This window comes from Varroa jacobsoni, unplaced genomic scaffold (genome assembly GCF_002532875.2).
Source record: "Varroa jacobsoni isolate VJ856 unplaced genomic scaffold, vjacob_1.0 scaffold_861, whole genome shotgun sequence".
Classification (NCBI taxonomy): domain Eukaryota; kingdom Metazoa; phylum Arthropoda; class Arachnida; order Mesostigmata; family Varroidae; genus Varroa; species Varroa jacobsoni.
In genome coordinates, this window is record NW_019213763.1 from 25,614 (window position 1) to 46,076 (window position 20,463).

At 41.6% G+C, this 20,463-nt stretch overlaps 1 protein-coding gene across 2 annotated transcripts; it reads left to right on the plus strand.

The window, feature by feature from the left end:
* The first annotated feature begins 928 nt into the window (after positions 1-928).
* On the plus strand, positions 929-18,897 carry LOC111264470 (uncharacterized). 2 transcript variants are annotated; one of them, XM_022840408.2, is made up of 3 exons: positions 929-1,379; positions 16,738-17,153; positions 18,471-18,897. In XM_022840408.2, the coding sequence occupies exons 2-3, from the start codon at positions 16,845-16,847 to the stop codon at positions 18,819-18,821; spliced, it is 660 nt and encodes a 219-aa protein (XP_022696143.1). In that variant the 5' UTR covers positions 929-1,379; positions 16,738-16,844; the 3' UTR covers positions 18,822-18,897. The 2 variants fall into 2 exon arrangements, with proteins under 2 accessions (XP_022696143.1, XP_022696144.1); XM_022840409.2 differs by lacking the exon at positions 929-1,379 and adding an exon at positions 13,752-14,470.
* Positions 18,898-20,463: the final 1,566 nt, after the last annotated feature.

The window sequence follows — 20,463 nt, forward strand, 5'->3', positions numbered from 1 at the left end:
TTGCTTATTTTGAAAAACATTGCCTCGTGTCTCTGATATACCAGATGGACGTATTGATTCCAAATGCCCTTATCTAATCTACGTGTCTCCCTTGGAAACCTTCCGTGACGACAGATATGATACCTTGGCCAATATTTCGAGTTAGCTTCATTTATTCTACTCTGCCACGCGAGTATGCCAGCTATCAACGTAGAGGAAGCTAGAGATAGTAGTAGTACCCGTAACTGAAATTGTTTTCTGTCTTATAATTTGTTCCCGTTGTATATACAGAACAAATGGCGTAGGACGTTTTTCGGTTCATCGTTCGTATGCTCACGCATAAATCAAAGTACGCGCCATTTTATTTTCATCAAGTCGGCTCACACACACACACACACACACACATTTGTCAGCCATAGCTTCTCTTGTAACAGGTAAGAGTGGAAGCGATCTGTGTCGGTGACGATGCTGCTGCTGCTGCTTCTTTCGAGAAATCAGCAACAGAAAAACAACAGTTAATCAATATAGAAACAATAGAAAAACAAATAGTAACCATGCGCACATGTCCATGCATTAGTTGATCAACAGCATTATAAAAACCCGATCACTTCATTTCCTCATGGTTTTTTTCCCTGGTTGTCACTACTGTAACACCGATTGGCCATTATCGATTTCCCATTCCGTGCCCTAATGTTCACGTCCTTTTTTTTTTTGTTTCTTTCTCGAGTTATTTTTACGCTACAACGACAGCTCGCCCTGGAAATTGTTACAGTTCCGCCAATGTGCTAATTTCCTTATTTACTAACAAATGAAAACGTAATGTGCCTATACGTGGCGCTTTACCAACGGCTACGCTCATAGCAGGTGCTATTGCACTGAGAGTTGTTGTTGTTATTGTTTATTAGAAATAACAGCTGCGTTCGTCATTGATGAATGCGGCTGGATGCAACGAGAGCGGCGGAATGTCAAGACAATGGATAACATAGCGAAGACATGGAAGAAGCTCAAGCTTAGCGGAAATCGCAACATTTCACCTTGTATCAATGTATTACTATTATTATTTTATGATACAGCAAAGTTAAGAGCTTCATTCGTTCAGCAAACGATCCAGTGACCAAACTGCCGGGCGCTGCAGGCGTTCTGTGATTACATGAATTCTTCACTTCTGTTCGACTCCTTCACTGCCTTCTGTCGTCTCACGGGCCCGTTCTCCACCTCATCCTTTAGCCAATGAGCCGTGAAACATTGCGGAAACAATAACAACAACAACAACAACAGCTTTTCAACTTACATAGGACCAACGGTGACCGAGTTAGTAGAACCATTTACTGGCAGACGGAGCAGCGGCCGAACCAGCTAGAACACCATCTCCATCATTGAAACGCTCAAGGGAACTGATGGTAATGTAAAAAACTGCAATAAAAATAACGCCCGACAACTAAAAAAAAAGCAGTGAAACATAAATAGGACTATAAAGAATATATGTTTAATAGATTAGTTCGATCGCAAAAGCAACGCGAAGGATTCGACTGCGGTAGCAATAGAGTGTTTGTAGCATCCCCGACGCTACTGCTATTGTCAAACTGCATCGTCCGAGAAACAGCCGGACGACAAGATACCTTGCGTATCATCAAAACTACTACCACTACAACTAGTGCCACTTGACATCCAGCGCTGTTTCCGTAGCCACCCACCGCGTCTATCTTGCTCACCATATAAACCAATGTCTGTTCTATGACATGATTGTTGTTGCCTTCGTAATTTCATCATTGCTTTAATAGCCAATTTTGGCAAACGTCATTGTAGAATTGTAACCCTGTGTGTACGCGCTATAATCAACTAGCAGATCAACTCGATGGCACAGTTCCGGAAAAAAACTGATCAGACCGCCCAAAGACACAACTATTAAGATGCAAAATTTGAGCTTCCATAGCCCCCTGAACTCGACGCGACAGAGCACTAGCGCCCTTGCTAACCGCTATCCAGTATCGTAGTTTATTTATTGATACCTAAACCTACTAAACTAAACCCTACTAAAATAAGACCTGCTAGGTGTACGTGAAAATTTGCGTAGGCCCAAAAAGGCACTAGTTGGTTCCTGTGACTGGTGTTATTGGGTGTAGGAGACGTCAAATCGTGGAGCGCTAATCAATTATGAGTTTATTTAATTAAGATGAAAAAACGCGACAATAAACAAAATTTTCAGTGTTTACATTGGACCTATTGTTGTTGCTGCTACTTCTGGACCCATTGTAGGCTGTGCTTTTGGCGTGGTCCGCCTCGTGCTGATGCTGTTACTGATGGTTATTTCGTTCCTATTGTATGTATGCGGAGGGCCGCTTGCCACGGTGATGCGTTCGTTGTATGGCTTCGCTTTTACGTGTTATCTTACAAGTCTGTTGTTGATAATTTACCTGGAATGGTGGGCACGGTCCGATTTTGGCTTTTATCCCGCACCCCTTGGCCGGTTCTTTTGTAGGCGAATAGCTATTTCATATTGTCAAAATTCGATGTATCTAAAGAAAGAAAGCAGGGACAAATAGAACGCAACTAGAATGAAAACATACGAGGTACGGTGGGCTTACGATACTATTTTTTGTCTAAATAATAGTTGTTTATGAGCATGAGGAAAAGCGGTAATGGTAAGAATAAGAACGCCACCGGAAATAAAAATTATTGGAGATTTACCTTTTTTTTTGCTGTAAGCGATAAACACAAATATTACTATACATCGAAATAGCTATATGTATATGAAAGACAGCCTTTACTGTCCCCTTGCATAGAGGCTCAATTATGAGTCGACTAGGGTATTTTATGGCCGCTAGCGACGTACGAATTTTAAGGTAACCGCTGTTCGACTTTACTGCCTCTGCCACACAGCCCTTCGCCTGTACACAATTGATGCATTTTCATGGAAAGGGCATAAATCTAATGGGTAACTGTTTTTACATAGGTTTTTTCTCTTTGTTTTCTAAAGAAAACCCAACTGTGCATTACGGCACCAGGCTATATTTCAGACATCTGAGCCAATTTTTCAACCTTTGATCAAAAAGTCGTCGCAACAAAAACTTAATTACTGCGCTACGTGGGCTTTGTCATTAACATCGTAACATACGGATTTTACGATTCACTATGGCTTGCCCCACCCAAAGAAGCAGGCATAGCGTAGGGCCAGATGGGACGCGTTCCTTCAGGTCCGCGGTCGCGACAACGAGATCAGACACTGATCTATTTTCCACCATCTTTTTCTTTAGACTATAGAATAAGGACGGAGTCGTTGAAGTTTGTATCGGGTCGATGCCTTCTGGATGAGCCTGGTGTCAGTCATACCCTACTTTGTGGAGAAAATGGCAAAGCACGCAGATACGCCTTGATATCGCTAAGGAATGTGTTGTCTTGATTTTGTCATGTTTTTTTGGTTCTCGTTTATTGCCAACAAATATGCAAGTAATGCATTTATATGGCCGGGCTTTTTTTAGTTTGTCCGTATAGGTTCCAAACTAAAAAAAGCCCGGACCAATATATTATTGGTTATTAATTAACGCGGAACGCCAAGGTAAAGACTACGGCATGGGGCGCATCTTGTGATATTTATTGTCCATCAAGACCGAACATCCGAGAATCGGTGAGGCAATATGGGATAAATTCCGCTAAATTTTTTCAGTCGTCCAATATAAAAAATATAGACTAAAATGCGGAGCGGGAGACTTCGAACGTTGCATTAAAGAGAAATGAAAAACAAATTATTAAAAAATTATCAGAAATCAAACTATGAAGTGTTAATGGAGTACTCCATAAGGGTAGCTTGAATCATTAGATATTTTTTTGTAATTAGGCAAAAAATAGTTTTGTTTAGATGATTTTGTCCCGTCCTTTGCTCAGCCAATCAGCTAGATACTATACATATCAATGTGTTCACCGAAGAACTTCTCTCATATAATAAACTATTGAAAGGGGAATTTTTCGTCAAGGTTGAGGCTAAAGGGCATCGTGAAGTTTTGGCCCGTTTTCTTTTAAGCAACCGTTAGCTTATTGCGTTCAATTGCAAAAAAATGCAGGTGCAAACGTATATGTATATATACAAATGTCCGTGTGTGCTACACTCACATGTTCCTACATGTAGATATATTTTGAAATGCGGGCTCCTGCCCAGGTCCTGCGAACCTCCTTACCGCGTATAAAGATGTATGTATAAAGACATACACTTATGCCAGCATCATACCCTCCCATCCGTTCGGATAACGAATTATTTTGAAATGAAGCCAGCTTCTTCCGAGGATACTCGGGAAAAACAAGAGACAATGTAGTCAGTCAGTTGTATGGTGATTTCGGTACCGTCATCACCGACTACGATTCAAAAGTGTCAATTATTTTATGATAGGTGCCACTAATGATGATTTATTGTACAAAGAAACCTGACGTCCGCATTTAAGTGATTCGTTAAGAATACAAAAGGGAGAAAAATTGTTCCAAATTTCTTATGAGCATATACTTACACGTTGAAAATAGTCGAATTTTTGCTAGGGAAAAAAATAATCTCAGTTTATTTACCCGTAACGAAGCCTTGAACATTTGACTGGGCAGCATATGAGCGATACATTTATGTCTCGTAGCAGAGACACATATAAGTGAAGGGTTGCGAGTGATCATTGGTCCACTAAGCCAGACAATGAACTGTTGTCGTTTACCGACTTCAAGTTGTATAGCAACTTTTACTTCTACCGAGTTTATGTCATATTTGTGTATCGTTGAATAACATCATTGATCAACATGTCCAATGTCTAAGCACCAATGACTAACAGGTCTAGCAAAATCGTCTAACAGCAATCGGCCGTAAAAATTGAAACGTTTAAAGCTGGCGGAAGCTATTCTCCCTGTCACGTAATCGTTTCTTACCAAAAAATGGGTTCTCTTTGTTTACTTTTATTGCGTCCACCCATGGAGCTGGGTGTAGATAAAATTATCAGACGCATTTGGCAACGCTCATGCTAACGACTAACTGCACGATCTTCATTGGTGTCATTGAATTATACCCGATCTACTATATGCTGAAAACCATAGAAGTTCAAATGAAAGCGTATATCTACAACATGTGATTAGACTCACGGCGTTGGAAAAGTCTAATATTCTTCGTCAGATGACTTAATATCGTATACTATAGATCATTATAGCTGGAAACGTAAATCTCTAGGTTCTTTTGTCTTCTTTCAGTTGCGCTACCAAACACGAATTTAAGTTTAGCAAACTTTACATTGGGTGGTAAGTTGAAACGTATCGCGGTTTGTATATGCACAACAAATTTATGGCGACACGTGATCACGAAATGCGGCCAAACCTCGCTGTCGTGAGGTGCGGTCTCGCGGCCGAAACATTGCCAGAGTCATATACGGCAACGGTCGCCCTGTTCCTGTACGCGCACATATGCTCGGACGTAATCGTTTTACTAAGGTGTTTTTGCGCCAGTTTGCTTACTCCTGCGTTTCTAGTCGGCGCAGTTCCTTGGCAATCACAACTGTCTGCCATGAGTCATGGGAATGCTTCCGCTACGTCGCGAACATCTGCAGTTCTTTGGACGTCCGAAGACGGCGAAGCTACAATCGGGACTACCATAACCGTTCTTAGCTCCATACAGTTTGGAAAATTCAGCAGCTCGATAGGAATCATTAGTAGGCTATTGCATATGCACCTTTTACCGATGCTTGAGAGAACTCTGGTTGAACTTTACGTGCCTATACGTGACAGATGCTGGACTGCCCGCAAATCGATTGGCTTATTTATGTGACGGTGCACAAATCGACACCGGAAAAGAAGCTTCCTCCAAATGCCAGCTGACCTAGGAGTCCAATGGTTACCAGTTACCAGCGGCCAGTTAATTTAACGTGCTTGCATTAAGCTTGTTACATTAGTAGCAATGTCCCCATTGCATTCCCTCATTTTGTGCTTTTACCATATATTTTATCACCTAGCATTCATTATTTGATTATTCTTCCGAGTGACCCTTGAAGCACTGAAGATTATGCTGCCAATTCCGAAGCGCTAAAGTGGCAGTGAACAGCGGTAAACCTACAGCCGAACCACCTGACCATCCCCGTGTTACGACTTATGACCCGCGTTAATCAGCGTCAGGCGCCCAAAATTCACATTGTATAAAAAAAACTATCCCTTTCGCCCACTCCTTATCTTTCAGGCTACCGACTATAGACTTTGATGCAGATTGGGAAGTCTCGCACAGAAGCGCAAAGACTCGTAGCGATATAGCAACACACAACGTTCCATCTGCCATGGCTGGTGTACATATTCGAGAATTTTTGATCCCGGGTTACCTTCACTTTCTGACTTTTCCGTCCCCCTTCCAACAAAAGGATCATCTACGTTTGGCACGTTTGCACAAAATTTGTACGAGCAGGTTTCGTGACACGGTCCAGTTGGCAGCTTCAAATCGTTAGCTCCTTATGATGTAGCCCACACTGACTCATTCATCGACTGCATGATTCCGCGGCAGAAAACTCAGCGTGGCAAAAAGGCGAGGTAAGCTTCATAATGGAGATGTGCGGTCACGCTATACACGAAGCGAAGGAAATCGAAGGGAGAATAATAGAAGCGCATCGAAGCCAAGCGAGAAGAATCCGTGGCGAAAATAAGACCAGAGAAATATGATGAGACATTGTTGTTACAGCTTTTGCTGTCACTGAGTATGCCGCGCCTACTTTTCATTGGGGTGCGCGGACCTACTTCTATCTTGCGTTTTTCGACTTCTCTTCGTAGCAGGCAAAGGCTTTTCAACGGCTAGGACCGGTTTAGATGGTACTGGTTATTTGGAAAAGCACTTACCAGCCCGTAACTTACTTGCTCTCCTGTAACTGGTAAAATTGGATGTCGATCAATACGGCAGCATCTAACCATCAATCTACCAGCTCATTCCACGTCGTACAACTGTTTAGTGCGTGTGTGTGTGTGCGTAGCAGTTACCGTCACACGGTATCGATATCATTCCTCGGCTATTGACAACTGGGCAAGAGAAACGCTGAAGGAGGTTGAGGAGGCGGAAAAAAATGCTGTGTCACTCTCGAAGTTACCAAGCTAGGCTAGCGCGGAATGTATGGTCGAGCAAAACGACTCCGACCCGAAATAGGCAACGGTAAGAGTTGCTTAGGTCGTTGTCGGTCCAGCAGCCTGGTTCATCTTTCTTAAAAAGCCCTGAGCCCAAATCTGGGAGAAGATCCGAGAAGCAAGCAGTACTAGATGGGGATGAGCGTGAACGGAAAATTTTATGTTGCATCTTTTCGCTGCTGTTTGTCATTGGTGTTGTTGCACTGAGACAGGCTGACGAAATTGATGTAGCGTTTGGTTCTATGCGATCTTTGCATGCGTGCGCGTCTATGATGACTAACATCTCTAGGGGACGCACATCCTATTGTTTTGCTGAGAGATCTAATTGACCGCTCAGCGTTCATCGAAGCACAAATGCCTCAGTCGACTGAAGTATAGAATTGCTGACGTCATGCAATGCCACGTGCCGGGAATGTCATGCCGTCAGCGATGACAGTGCCAAAGCAAAGGCAAAGAAGACGATAGGTAGAAAAGATAGAAAAATGTACATCGTAATGATTTTTTCAACAAAGAAACACAATTGACATCACTAACTTAGCCACTGTTGGCGGGCTAAAATTTAAATCATGCAATTGGTTCTGCTGATGAGCGATTACGAGTCAGCAGAACCAATTGCAGTCAGCAGCTCTTCCTTTGTTTGACCTTTGAGAATCGCTCTTCTTTCGCATAATATGATGGTCAGTCTGCGTGAGAGATGAGCGAAGCTTCGTCTATTGAACTTTTCAAATTCGTACTGTTATTAAATGCTGTTTAGATATGCTGCAATTGTTTGCCGACGTCCCGCTCGGACAAATTATTTAGCCAGCCATAGAAGTGTATGTAAAGCTGACAATGTTATACTTTAGATCTCGCTTTGTTTGAGCTATTCGAAGGTGCTAAATATAAAAGGCAATTACAGATGCTACCATTATTATTGAAGTTTCAATACGTAATTTACGATGTGTGTTTAGGTAAGTTCAAGAAGGGATCGGGGGAATGAACTTGCAAGTTACCGAACACTTGAGGTTTATTCTAGTTTCGTCCGCAAACAATGTTTCATTTGTAACCCCATTCTCATACGATTTACTATAAGTATGGTTGGTGCGTCGACTTCCATATTTGAAACCTTTATTGTTGTTATTACTTGATATATAGGCTGTGGGTTTTCGAATGGATGATGTGAAATATGTCCTCTCCGAAAGTTCGTCAGCAGCTTTTCATTTAACTTGCAGTTATTCGAGGTTGTAGGCTATTTATTGGCTAACTCTAGTTTGTCAAGTATTGGCGTTCTGCTGCAGTGTGCTATTCAGTGTTATGGTTGCATAGCCTGTATTGATCGGGCTAAGTCACGCAATAGAGAAATTCCTATAAGTTGACTAACATGTGAGACTGACGTACCGAAGACTACACCCTCTACGAACCTTTTTATACGAACCTAGCAACTCCTCTGCTACATGATTATATATATATAACATCAAATATACTCAAGGGTATCCATGCGCTCTTCATGATGAGCCTATGTTTGGCCTATTACCTATTTCTAAATTGGGAACTATTGTATCTATTACGCAAACGCTCACAGCGGGCCTTTATACAAATGTATCGCTAGGACGTTTTGTTACAGATGCCCTGAACAATGATTTCATTTCTATATAAGATAATGTCATCAATTTCTGAGTTACGCAGCACAACCGCCGTGACCTGCTATGAGAGGATGGGGTTTCCTCAATATGCATTGTCGCTACAACTTGTTTTGTCTATTAACAGAGAGAATAACTTCTATAAGAGAGGTCTAGTTTCTAACTTCATTTTTATAAAATATCGCTATGCCCTTTCCTAACGTTTACGGTATGTTTTATGTCATCATTACATAACACCTGCCATAGGAACGCAAAATGGCTAAAATATTTACGTACTAGTACCTTCGTATAAATAGAAACCCAGTGGCTCAATGAATATGCAAAAACGTTTTTAGCTTGGCTATTCATTGTCGACTTAAAACGACATCAACAGACAATAGCCTTGCAGCAGCTATACGAAAAAATAGGAAGTAAATCAATCTGCTACTAATTAGCTGCTATTACCATTCATAAGGATAGGAGGAATAGCAGAGGATTATGAGTTGACTGAACTTCGTTGGCCTGTTGCATCCTGCCTTGCGTTTCGCCGTTTCCTGACGTACTCCAGTCCGGGCATCATTACAGCATCAGCTGGACGGCGGCATTCTCAGACAATCCATCGATCTGTCTATTAAGTGCTTGTAGATCCAAACGCCCTATCAAGATGCCGGCGCAACTGTTCTTAGCAGTGATCCTGCTGCCGACGCTGTTTTGGTTATTACTTCATTAGAGGATGAGCGTCTCGATTCACTCGATCCTTCTTCGCATTTTCATTTGGCAGAAAGAGACCCATAGAAGAAAATACATCAAAGTAATGACGGTGTGCCGCCACGATACGTTTTTTGCGTTAGTACCATTTATGCTGTTACAGCTAACTGTGGTCTGTTGGTCCTATGCTTTGGTGTGAGTCCCTCGTCGTTCTGTCATGACAATAACTATGACCGAGTAACGTTCTAACGGGAAATATTAAAGCCCACAAACTGCTGGAATAATATTATTATTTTTACATTACATCATTTTGTAATAATAACACAATTTTTTAAGTATTACACCCTATGTGATATTACATACGAACAAATCAAGTCCAACTATAGTCGGTTAAGAACCAACCCATTGCCACTCTTCTAGCGACATGGACCCACATTTTAGGGTGTTCGAATACGCTCCTTGTATTCTGGAGATGTCTCGAAGTGCGCGTCTGTCTAACGACCGCGCTCCGTTTTTCCTTAATAAATCAAGCTAGGCTAATAGAAAGCATACATGTATGTTAACAATAAAATTAGGCTTAGTATCTATTTAGTTAGTTTTAGCGGAGACTTTTAGAAGCTAGCCTAAGAGGACCGATCCTCGGCTTATCTTGAAGAGGGCACAACTCCCTGATTGGGGGCACCTTTCGGAATGACTAGCAGTTAGGTGCGCACGCTCGGCCTCATAATCAGCAATGCTGTCCGTCTAAATTGGCTCAAATTTGAAGGTGGGGCAGTAAAAAATGTTTGCGGTTTTTCCTCTTCCCAAAACTCAAGGAACACTGCAACGAAAAAGCTTTTTTAGACGACAGGGAATAGCTAAGGAAAAACAATCGATGATTGAGTTGGGAAGTACAGTTCAAAATGGATCAGTCTCTTTAAACGTCTTTGACCAAGTCGTACAAGAACAAACGACATCATATTATAAATCTCATTGAGCGCTACTGCAGTTGCCCGTCGTTAAGTGAGGCAACTACCTTAATCCGGCAAGTAATTTATATAATGCAAGAACTTAAACTTGCTTCGTATTTGGGAAACGTGCTTCTGTAATGGCGTGGCGTTGCATACATACACTATCGACAATTACGTATTCGTTATTGACGAAAGAGTCTTGTTACATATTTCTTCATTGGCGCTTTGATACAAACAGTAGCTACCTCACTTTATTTCTTCTTCAGTTGAGCTATTTTTTCCTGTAAAGATCAGATCCGAGACACGATCAGCCCGGTCATTGTTGAATATTCTTTGCAACATCCGTCCGCTGCAACATAATGTCGTGTTCCTAGACTTTGTCTGTTTTCGATCGCAGATTTAGTGTCTGTTTGGTTTCCGCTTTTTGTAGTATGCCACTCCTGTCGTTCATAGATGGCATTCAGTACACGAAACGTCGGTGGATACCTAGACCGCGCCGATTAATTTGGCGTTTTGCCCCTGTTACATCCGCCCTTCCGTGGACGGAAGGATCTTTTACTGGTTGGCAAGAGCACCATGCACCGTTCGCTAGCTGATGGACGCGGAGCGCCAGGTCAATTCCCCGAAACTTGATGTCGCTCGTCGGTAATTATCGCTGATGCTTTGTGGCGATGTGCAGTCGGGTGATTGAAAGATTTCGCACATTGAAGGGGAGGATAGCATCTACCCTGAAGCGTTGAAAAAGCCTTTACTACGCAAAGGAAATTCATTCGCTAGGATATCACCACAATTTTTTGTGGTCGCTCTAACGATCGCGGCCTTTGTCACCGCCATCGCTAGACCTAATCCATCAGAGCAATAGTTACAGCTGTACAATATTTCATGTAAGCATATTATGTGGATACCTAAAAACAAGTGGATGACTGACTATACTATATTGGATTTATGCTAGTGTAGCAGTCGTTGCCCAGGCGGCGATAAAGCATTGTCTGCGTAATCTTCGCATATAAAAAAAACTTTCATCATCATCATCATCATAAAACTTGCGGTCAATATAGAAGAGAGGCAAAAACGTGACGAACGTTTTGAAGAAGTGGCCAAGCCTTCGTTGATGGAGGCAGACAGAAGTTGTTAATAAATGAGCAGGGAAAAGATCGGCTCTTCCAGAAAGCTTAAGAGAATGTTTTCGATTTTTGCTTTTACCATTGCTACTTGTGTTCGGCATTCAACTGACGCAAGAATAGGTCTATTTTTCTCAATCGTGAGGAGATGGAAACACGAGTTAGAGATAAATGGGAAGCGTAGACAAATCCGAGTTCACGCAGTGCCCGAGTCCTATTTACACAGGACTGGTAAGGGTTTCTCCGACTGGGGTCAGAACGTCAAGAACGATGCTGCTCACACTTTACTACTTTGCCTTTGCCTGTAGGCGGCTAGAACCACAGTGAAAATAGTGACTTTCGGGCAATGGTTGCGAGAGGGAGACCCAAGTGCAAGACATCCTTCCACAGCTTTGACAAATGGGCTTGAGCAATTTATATGCGCCACGAAAAATGTATGGCCGCTAGGGGTAATGATGCTAGAGAGGCTTTGAAAAGAAATTGTAATTTTGATAGACTAAGTAAAGCTATATTTCCATAAGGAGCATGTTTGCGTAAATAACACGGGTTTATTGTCGGGTTAACAGGAGTCGTATTGGGATCTTTTCAGACACCAACAAGTCTGGCCATGTCGAAGACCCGACGCGTGTGATAGCGTAATAGTATTAAATGAAGATCTAAATCGGAGGAATCATGAAGGGAAAATAGAGAATGAGCGAGAAGTGGTCTCGGCGAAAAAAAGTCCTTGGCCTCCATGCAACAGGCTCTGCTCCGGTTGTTCCCTCACATTCTCTTAAAGAAGCCCCCGAGAGAATTGAACCATGGACAGGGCCTCTTTATCTAACCTATTCCCCAATGACGAAGAAGTGATGGGACTAACAAAGCCGGGCCTAACAGAGGACTAAAGAATGGATTGTGGTTTTAGTGGGCATTTACTTCGAGACCTCAGAACCCGAACATTTTTTACTTTGCCAACGGCGGAAAATGGGTCCGACACTCGAGGGCCTGGTATATCGACTACTGTGTATATATCCACATAGAACGCGTAAATATATCCCGCTTAATTTTTTTAAAGAAAAAAGAAAAAACAAAAAAGACACGCAATGGAATACATATTGACATGTGACGTCCAGCTATCGCCAACTCGGAGACAGTACAGGAGTAAGTCCAAGTTCGCTAACACAGATGAATTCATACGAAAGCCTCTAACAATGACATATCAACTGTTTATTTGTATAAATCGACAGATGGCGGCTCCTTCACCAAACAGCGTTCCGAATGATGATTATATAAGACAAATGCGAGTCCCGCTTCTTCTTTTCTTAGTAAGTCCTACTTACCTGCTACCGAAGCTATATACCAGTCACAATAAGGAAGACAGCAGTTTTTGTTGGTATTGGCCTTTCCACTCACAGACCTGTTTATTTCAAAAACAATGTTGCCTTTTTATCTGAACATGCTATCCGCCTAACTCTGTAGGAACTATACGAAAATAATCTGTCCAACATGACGTCCTGTCCTTAATGAATCGAGGTAAATGCCATTTCCGATATATTGTAACTGCGCAGGCTGTCGTAGGCTAACAAGGCCTGAAAACATTTGACCTGATCGCCGTCAGGTTAAATATTTTCTGCAGTGTCTGTGAGTGACACGTAATATAAGCTTTCCTCGATTGGCATATAGACTTAATTGAATTGCAAATAATTATAAGATAAGTGTCAGTCTACCATTCATATAACACCGGACTTATTGCCCTTACGATAAATGATGGGCATTCGCTTGCACCGCGAGACAAGGTTAAGGCGGCCAGTCCTCTGAGCGAGACTGAGGCTTGGAAAATAGCGTTACTTTTCGATCGGCTGAAAAGTTCAGTTGTTTGCTATATAACAGCGGCGTTGACTGCACGTGTCATGAGTAAATCGGTGCCATTTTCTCATTCCATTATAAACCACATGGCGCCACTTAGAAAGCGTAGCGTCTAGGGGATGGAGATAGCGCTTATGCGGTCGCCGCCGACGACGATGAAGTGAGTCACGCATTGCTGGTGCTGTGATCTACTGCGTCGCTCTATAAGAACCATAGAAGTGACCGCCAGACGTCCAGCGTCCCCATAAATCCTAGTCCTATCGTATCACTTTGCATATACAGTATCCAAAGCATGCAAAACCTGGCAAAGGTCCTCCGATTAGTTCCAGAAAATAGAACTCTAATAGATACTCCAGAGTATTCTGTTAAAATGTTAGAGAAATCCAACATATAGCTTTCCCAATGGAGCTGTACTTAGCCCAGCCACTGGCAGCTACTGCTGCTGCTACGAGACCTTTCGCCTTCTAACATCTATCAATCGAGTCAGCCCGCTCCACTCTGGTTTTCTACTATATCCCGTTGGTATAAGTCTACCGTTCATTTGTCCGTCCGTCTTCAGGTGCCTGTTTGTGTTACGACGGCTGTTGTTGTTGTTGTTGTTGGCGGCGTAAATTGTAGCGCTAGGCATTATGGCAAAAGGGAAGAGATTCGATGAACCGAAATACATCACGGACGCGGCAGCATCGTTTTCCCTGCGAGCACCGATACACCCCTGCACCAAATGATCCGCGCGTTCAAATAGTTAAACTTGTGGTGTCGCTCGCAATTGATTTGATTATTGGGGCAGTATCAGATGTCGCTGAACTTGGGTAAACGTCTGACCATTTCCGTTGGCGCTTCGCATGGCCAAAGACCAGAGAACGACGGCATTGAGACTAACGACGGGCAAATATCAACGGAAAAAAGGTGTTTTTTTGCACCGCCATTGTCCGCGCGATAGTTTACTATTCTCTGCCTGTCAGCCAGCCAGCCAGCCAGCCAGGCAACCACCTTCAGTAACAAAGCGCACGCTATTTATGCGGCTGTCGTGCGTTGGAAGCGTGTGAGGGTGCCTATCTGAAAAATAGTTCTTGGACCTGTGAAAGGTACTCGGCGGATTCTGTTAGGACCACTCGATAAGGTCGTCGCGGTTGGTCGCAATTTGTGAAGACGTCTCGGAGTGAGTTACGTTTGAATTTGATTGAAATACATAGATCTGACTTACTATTATTACTAATTCTTGTATTTCCATGATCATAATAAAAATGTTTCTCTTAGAAGCTTTCAAGTTTAGTTGGACAAGTATAAACAAATTGTTGTTGTTGTTGTTACTTTGTAGATATTCAAAATTGTTTTGATGTGAATTAATCTCTTCTCATTTACCAGATGCTATCGGCTTATGGCGGTACGATAGCTGAGTGAAAAATTGACGACCTGTGACCCTGGAAATTTGTGAGAGACCTGTGGTTTTGGTTTGATGGGTTCTTTAATACCTGTAGCTTCACCTAACGTTCTACGGTGATAGACGGGAATCAGCTAGGGTGACACAAATTTGAGTTCTTGCCTAAATACCAAAAAATTTTTCCTATGAAAGCCTTTTCAAAAATTAGATTACTATATTTTTCTCCTGTACCGCTCAACGACAAAAACAGGATCAATTTTTGTTCGAAAAACCTTTCCAAAAATTAAGAATTAATCATGGCTTAGACACGAGAGCAAAAAGATTACTTACCGCATCACATATTGTTCGACCAGAAATTCGCTACGAGTTAACTAATAACACATTTACGGTTTTTTTTTTTATTTCACATTTAGAACTCAAATTATGATGTACTGACTCGCAGATACAACGGCCTTGAACTCCATAGTGGTTATACGTTTGTCGTAGGTGGCCAGAGATTTGTTTGATATAGCGTAAAGAATAAAAGTTTTGGAATCCAATCTGAGCTTCATAGGTGTGAATATTTTTGTCAGACTTTTTGTTGGAAAGTATAACTGCACAATGTATATAAGTTTTACAGTGTTAAATTTAACCGTGTTTTCACAGACTCTCCGAACAGTTGGCCTTGGTGAGAGTAAAACCCGTGTGTCTCTAGTTGAAAGCTCTTTGAAACCGGTAGTCATGCCCATTGTCCGGGTCTCTTCATTTATGCAGAGTATTCATCTGGGTCGAGCAGATCGATTTAGAATAGAGGTGTTTAACCTGGTCGTGGTACGACTATTCAGTTTTTGTGCTGCTGCCAATTATAATGTTAACTATATATCAGTATTTTTAAGTGCCTTCTCAAGGCACTTAAGAATACTGATCATTAACAATAACCAACATACTTTATTATTAAAATGATTTTTTATTTAATACTGGAAGAAGGTTTTATTTTTGCCTCCATTAAAGCTAAATTTGTTTCAGGGTGCTTATGGTTGAAAAGTTCGTGATTCTATTCGTATTCTAAGAAACAGCATCCTTTACTATGCCTGCCGCAGTATTCTGAATAATTTACGTCGCATAAAGCCTTTTACATTGAATTCGTCATAATTACGGAGACTTCCTCTTTTGTTCACGGGAAGCGCTCGGGTTATTTCCCGGCCCAATAAGCTGTTCGATATAATATTGTTCGATAGATCATCGTAAAGTGCGCGCACAATTTTCATACCCTAACACACTAGTGCCATGGGTCTAGTTTTAAATACACATATAGCCCCCTTTATTTGTATACGAATGTATCTATGCCGAGCATGGCATTTCATGCAATCGAAAAAAATCAATTTGAATATTACTATTTTTGTCGTTTCCTCAAATTATTTAATAACTTGAGCAAAAACTTACTTTCACTTTGACTAGACAGAACAAGTTTGAGCTCATAACTTGTCAGCAATTGCTCCTTAACAGAGGGGCAAAGTTAACAAACCTCTACCTTTTTTTGCCGTATCTTGCTGTATGTGACCCGAAAAAGCCGTGCTTATAACTTTAATTTCTTTTGCAAAAATAACTTATCAAGTGCGTGTTATCCCCTTCACACACAAACCAGAGGAACGAGAAAGTTTTCCACGTTGTGCAACTTCCCCTTATGCCTGCTATCAGCATATTCAGCCTCTCCGAAACGCCTGGAACGCATGCAGTAGCTTTCACTCCCTTCTTTCCATGTACCTGGCGAGATTCCTGAGCGGATTCTCTATTATCCGGCCGTACATTTACCATATGATTTCTGGACAGCTTTATAAGCGTATCTCGGAAAGAACTTCAGCACTCCGATTTGTGTTAGAGACTTAGCCTACATGTTTCTGTGACTGAACGTACTGACTAGAACAATTTTTTTGCGACCGTTTAATGTGTCTATTGTATATGTGTGTTGTTATTTTCCTAACACATAAATCCTATGATACGGTTTGGGTAAATTCGGTGTCTATTTCCAATAAAAGCGTCTTCTGCCTCATATTGTGTCATTACAGGCTATCATCTTTGCAAGTTTCAGTGCTTTTTCTAACGGCCCCTTATGTTCGCGTCGATTTGATCGTCGATAGTATCGACTCACTCGAAAAGAAATACGCTATCAACGATGGGGGTGTTCGATTTGAACAAGTTGTTGTTCTTTAGCATTCTTTGGCTTACGGCGAGAACCGCCGATATCGAATCTTCTTTGGGACCACAGTCAAGATTGAGGGCCGCGCTCTTCCCGTTGTCCTCAAAGTCCTCCGAAGGGACGCCGGCAGCCGCTGTCCCTGCTATGGTCGAATCTGCTATTACTACTACAACCACCGCTGAACCTACTACCATTTCTTTAATGGTTACTTCACCAGCGACGACGGAATATGAGACGACGATTAAGGCTGTTTCATGTCCTAATGGCCAGGACCCGATCATCGACGTGAGTCTATCTTTTTACTAGCACAGTTCAATATGAATGTGGCCATACAACAGATGGCAACTAATTACACCCAGTTGTAGCAATGCGAAGTTAAACTTTTCGATGGACCTTATAAGCAGCTAACAAAGGACGGCTTTTTGAATATGTTCTATGCACGGTAATAGAGTATGCTGTGAAAAAAAAAACACATAAAATTTTTAAAAAGATGATTGCGGTTGAGTACCGAAATGAGTGGAAAATCGTTGTGGGCCGTACGAATGACAATAATGTAAGTGAAGTTTGACGGGTCTGAATTAAAAGGTCGAACTGATGTCCGCAACGAAACGAATAGTGCACAAATACAGCCCAGCCTGTTAAATGCGAGTTAGTTGATAAATAGAAAGCGGGACACTTTCCAAAATCAATGTCAGTTTCATACAATATTCGTTGAAAGAAAAAAAAAAAAAAAGATTTTTTTCATTGTGTTCCTCTGATCGTCAGAACTAGACTACTCTGCGCGTAGTAGACTACTCTGAGAATAGTAGTTTACAATGATCTTAAATCTTGTCTCTGAGTGCAAAAAAATTGCACATGCCACTTAGCCGGGATATGTGATGTTCTTAATGAACATGAGATTACTTCCATATATTGATAAGATTATGTGAAATCCGCTGCGCACAGGGTGTCCTCGGGTTATCACTGAACTTTTTGTGTTTACTTATGCATAAACACGGAAGAAATCTCGGGACAGTTTAGCCAATCAGTCATTACGGCTGTATATTTCTCCCATGGTGTGGCATAAGCTGTAAGGGCTGTCGTACAATCCGCCTGCCTGTTTTTCCAAATTCGTCTTCATATACTTTCCGACGCCTAATGAAAAGTTGCTCTTTTTTAGTGAAAATCTCCAACTTATTTACATCGAATGATCTAGACAATTATTATCTCTGAAAAAAAAATACGGTAGGATGACATAGTATACTGGCCGTGAACGGTAGCGAAGATTCTGTATAGAAGGTGAAGCTTATTTAGTTTTTGCTTTTAGTTTGTTTATAGTATAGTTACTAGTAAGTTTTATTGTACTCCACTGGGAAGCATCAAGTAAACTATAGCACATGTCACGAACCCATCGAAACTAACGACCATTGATCTGTGCTGGACTGATTATCGTTGTCAATTGTTTTTGCCCGCCTAACATCGATCACCAAGCAGATATCTTTCTATTGATATGATAACCTTGTGAAAATATAAGAAGCTTCAACATTTTAGCACACGCCTATTGAAATATACATCGACAGATATATATACATGTGCACTATTATAACCAGTCTAATATTTTAGGAGACATCGTGTTTTATCCTCTGTCCTCGTGCGGCGGTATTCTATGATTCACCTGGTCCGAAGCCTAAGGGGATGTCATGTATAATCAAAGAATACCTACAGGGAACCAATTCTCTTAAAGCAAAACATTCGGGTACTTGCAATGGCGGGGGTCGATGCATTAAACGCGACGGTATTACAGTCACGACGATGGGGGCTAGCAGCATGATTGCTTCCACCACTCCGGTGACAGGGACAACCGTAACTCAGGCCTTGTCCATCGCAGATCTCAGTGTCTCAACTAGCAGTCATCCTTCGTCAGAAGATCGATCCTTGATGAATTTACCGCCGACGACCACAGCAGTAGCCTAATGTGCTACCACAAATTACTTCTATTAATCGAAGTGGTGCGCCTAATAAACGAAACTGCAAGAAATCGAGCATAGTACGCCAGTGTTTCTTATTATGTTAATCACTTCTCGTTCATCCGCACTCATCCGCACTATTCCAGTATCGTATCTGTCAACGGTCAGCCTTCGATTTGCCTATATAGAAAGGTGGAAAGCTATATAGATAGCTTAATGTCCATATTTATATGACTTCAACAGTTGGGATGATAGAATTAGAGGAAAAGCCCCCCTGTGTATTGATTGCACCTATTAAGTACGAAAACTTGAGCCTGCGTTGCCAATAGAATTCGTTTTGCTCCGAGCACGTATATTTGTTTAGTTAGCCAATGGTTAAATAACGCGTGCGCCTAATGTCTCAATGATTATATGCAGTGTTTGGAAATGGGGTAACTATGATACCTCTATAAGTTAGCACTATAGAATACTGACGAGAAATGTAAACAGACGTTTATAAGTTATACGGCTTTAAATTGTCGTGCGTTCAATATTAATAGGTACATCCATTAGGGCATCGTATTATCAGAGTTCGTTTATACGGCTTTTGTCCATTGTTCGAATCATGGACTTGACCGATTTAAATAAATATGCCTTCGGGAATTACATATGCGAGATCTGATTCAACATTAAAACGATAAAACATTAAAACAAAAAAACATTTCGTCGATCGACATACGCTGGCCTGCTACGAAACATTTGAATCATTAGCCCGTTATTTAAGGACAGCTACCGAAAAGTATAGTCCCAATTGAAATTTTACGAACGATTGTCTTTGGCTACAGTTTTGTCAACGGGATTTAGCCGGGATTCAGCGACCCAACAATCACACGTGACCGTCGCCCGTAGTGATAGATTGACCAACAGCCAGAGCTGTTTATATGCCCTGCTCATCAACGATTTAGCAATTTCCATGGCCACTGCTAGGGATCAGCGACAATTGGTCATTTTTTTCGTCTTCTGAAGCATAACAGGGAGTTCGTTTTACAAAGGTCAATAGTGACGTATTTTGAAAGTTCATACATATATACGTTAAAGATGCTTGTACCAGACTTAAGGTAACGACTTTGTATGCAAGCGCACGACACTTGCAATAGCGTATTTCTGAGCTGATATCTCGACTGGTGCCGTTTTTTGAACCTTCATGGCAATCTGACTTCGATCTGACCAATCGGTCGGTTCGCCACACCTTATCTTTTCACATCACATTCATATGAATATATATATGCCGCTATTTACTATTATACATGTATATAGACTTGAAAATGAGCTTACTCAATCGAACCTCGCAGTATCGACTCTAATATTATAGAAAAGAGGCGTATGTTGAGTCTTCCGTGGGGCAGTATCGACGATACCCGCAAACGCAATGGAAATTCATCTGCTCCGTCTTTTTCTACGATTTCGTGAAAACCAACATTTTCGATACAATCTACGAATCGCTGCTGTTTCTGCTTCCGTTATTCTGAGATTATAATCGTAGTCGTAAGGGAATCGTTTACTCAATGTTTTTCTACCGTCGAATATCGTCGTAGCTTGATGGGATGAGGTGGACGCCACCTCCCTACTTCTTTGCGATGTAAATAATATCGGACCGCTTCCCACGAGCT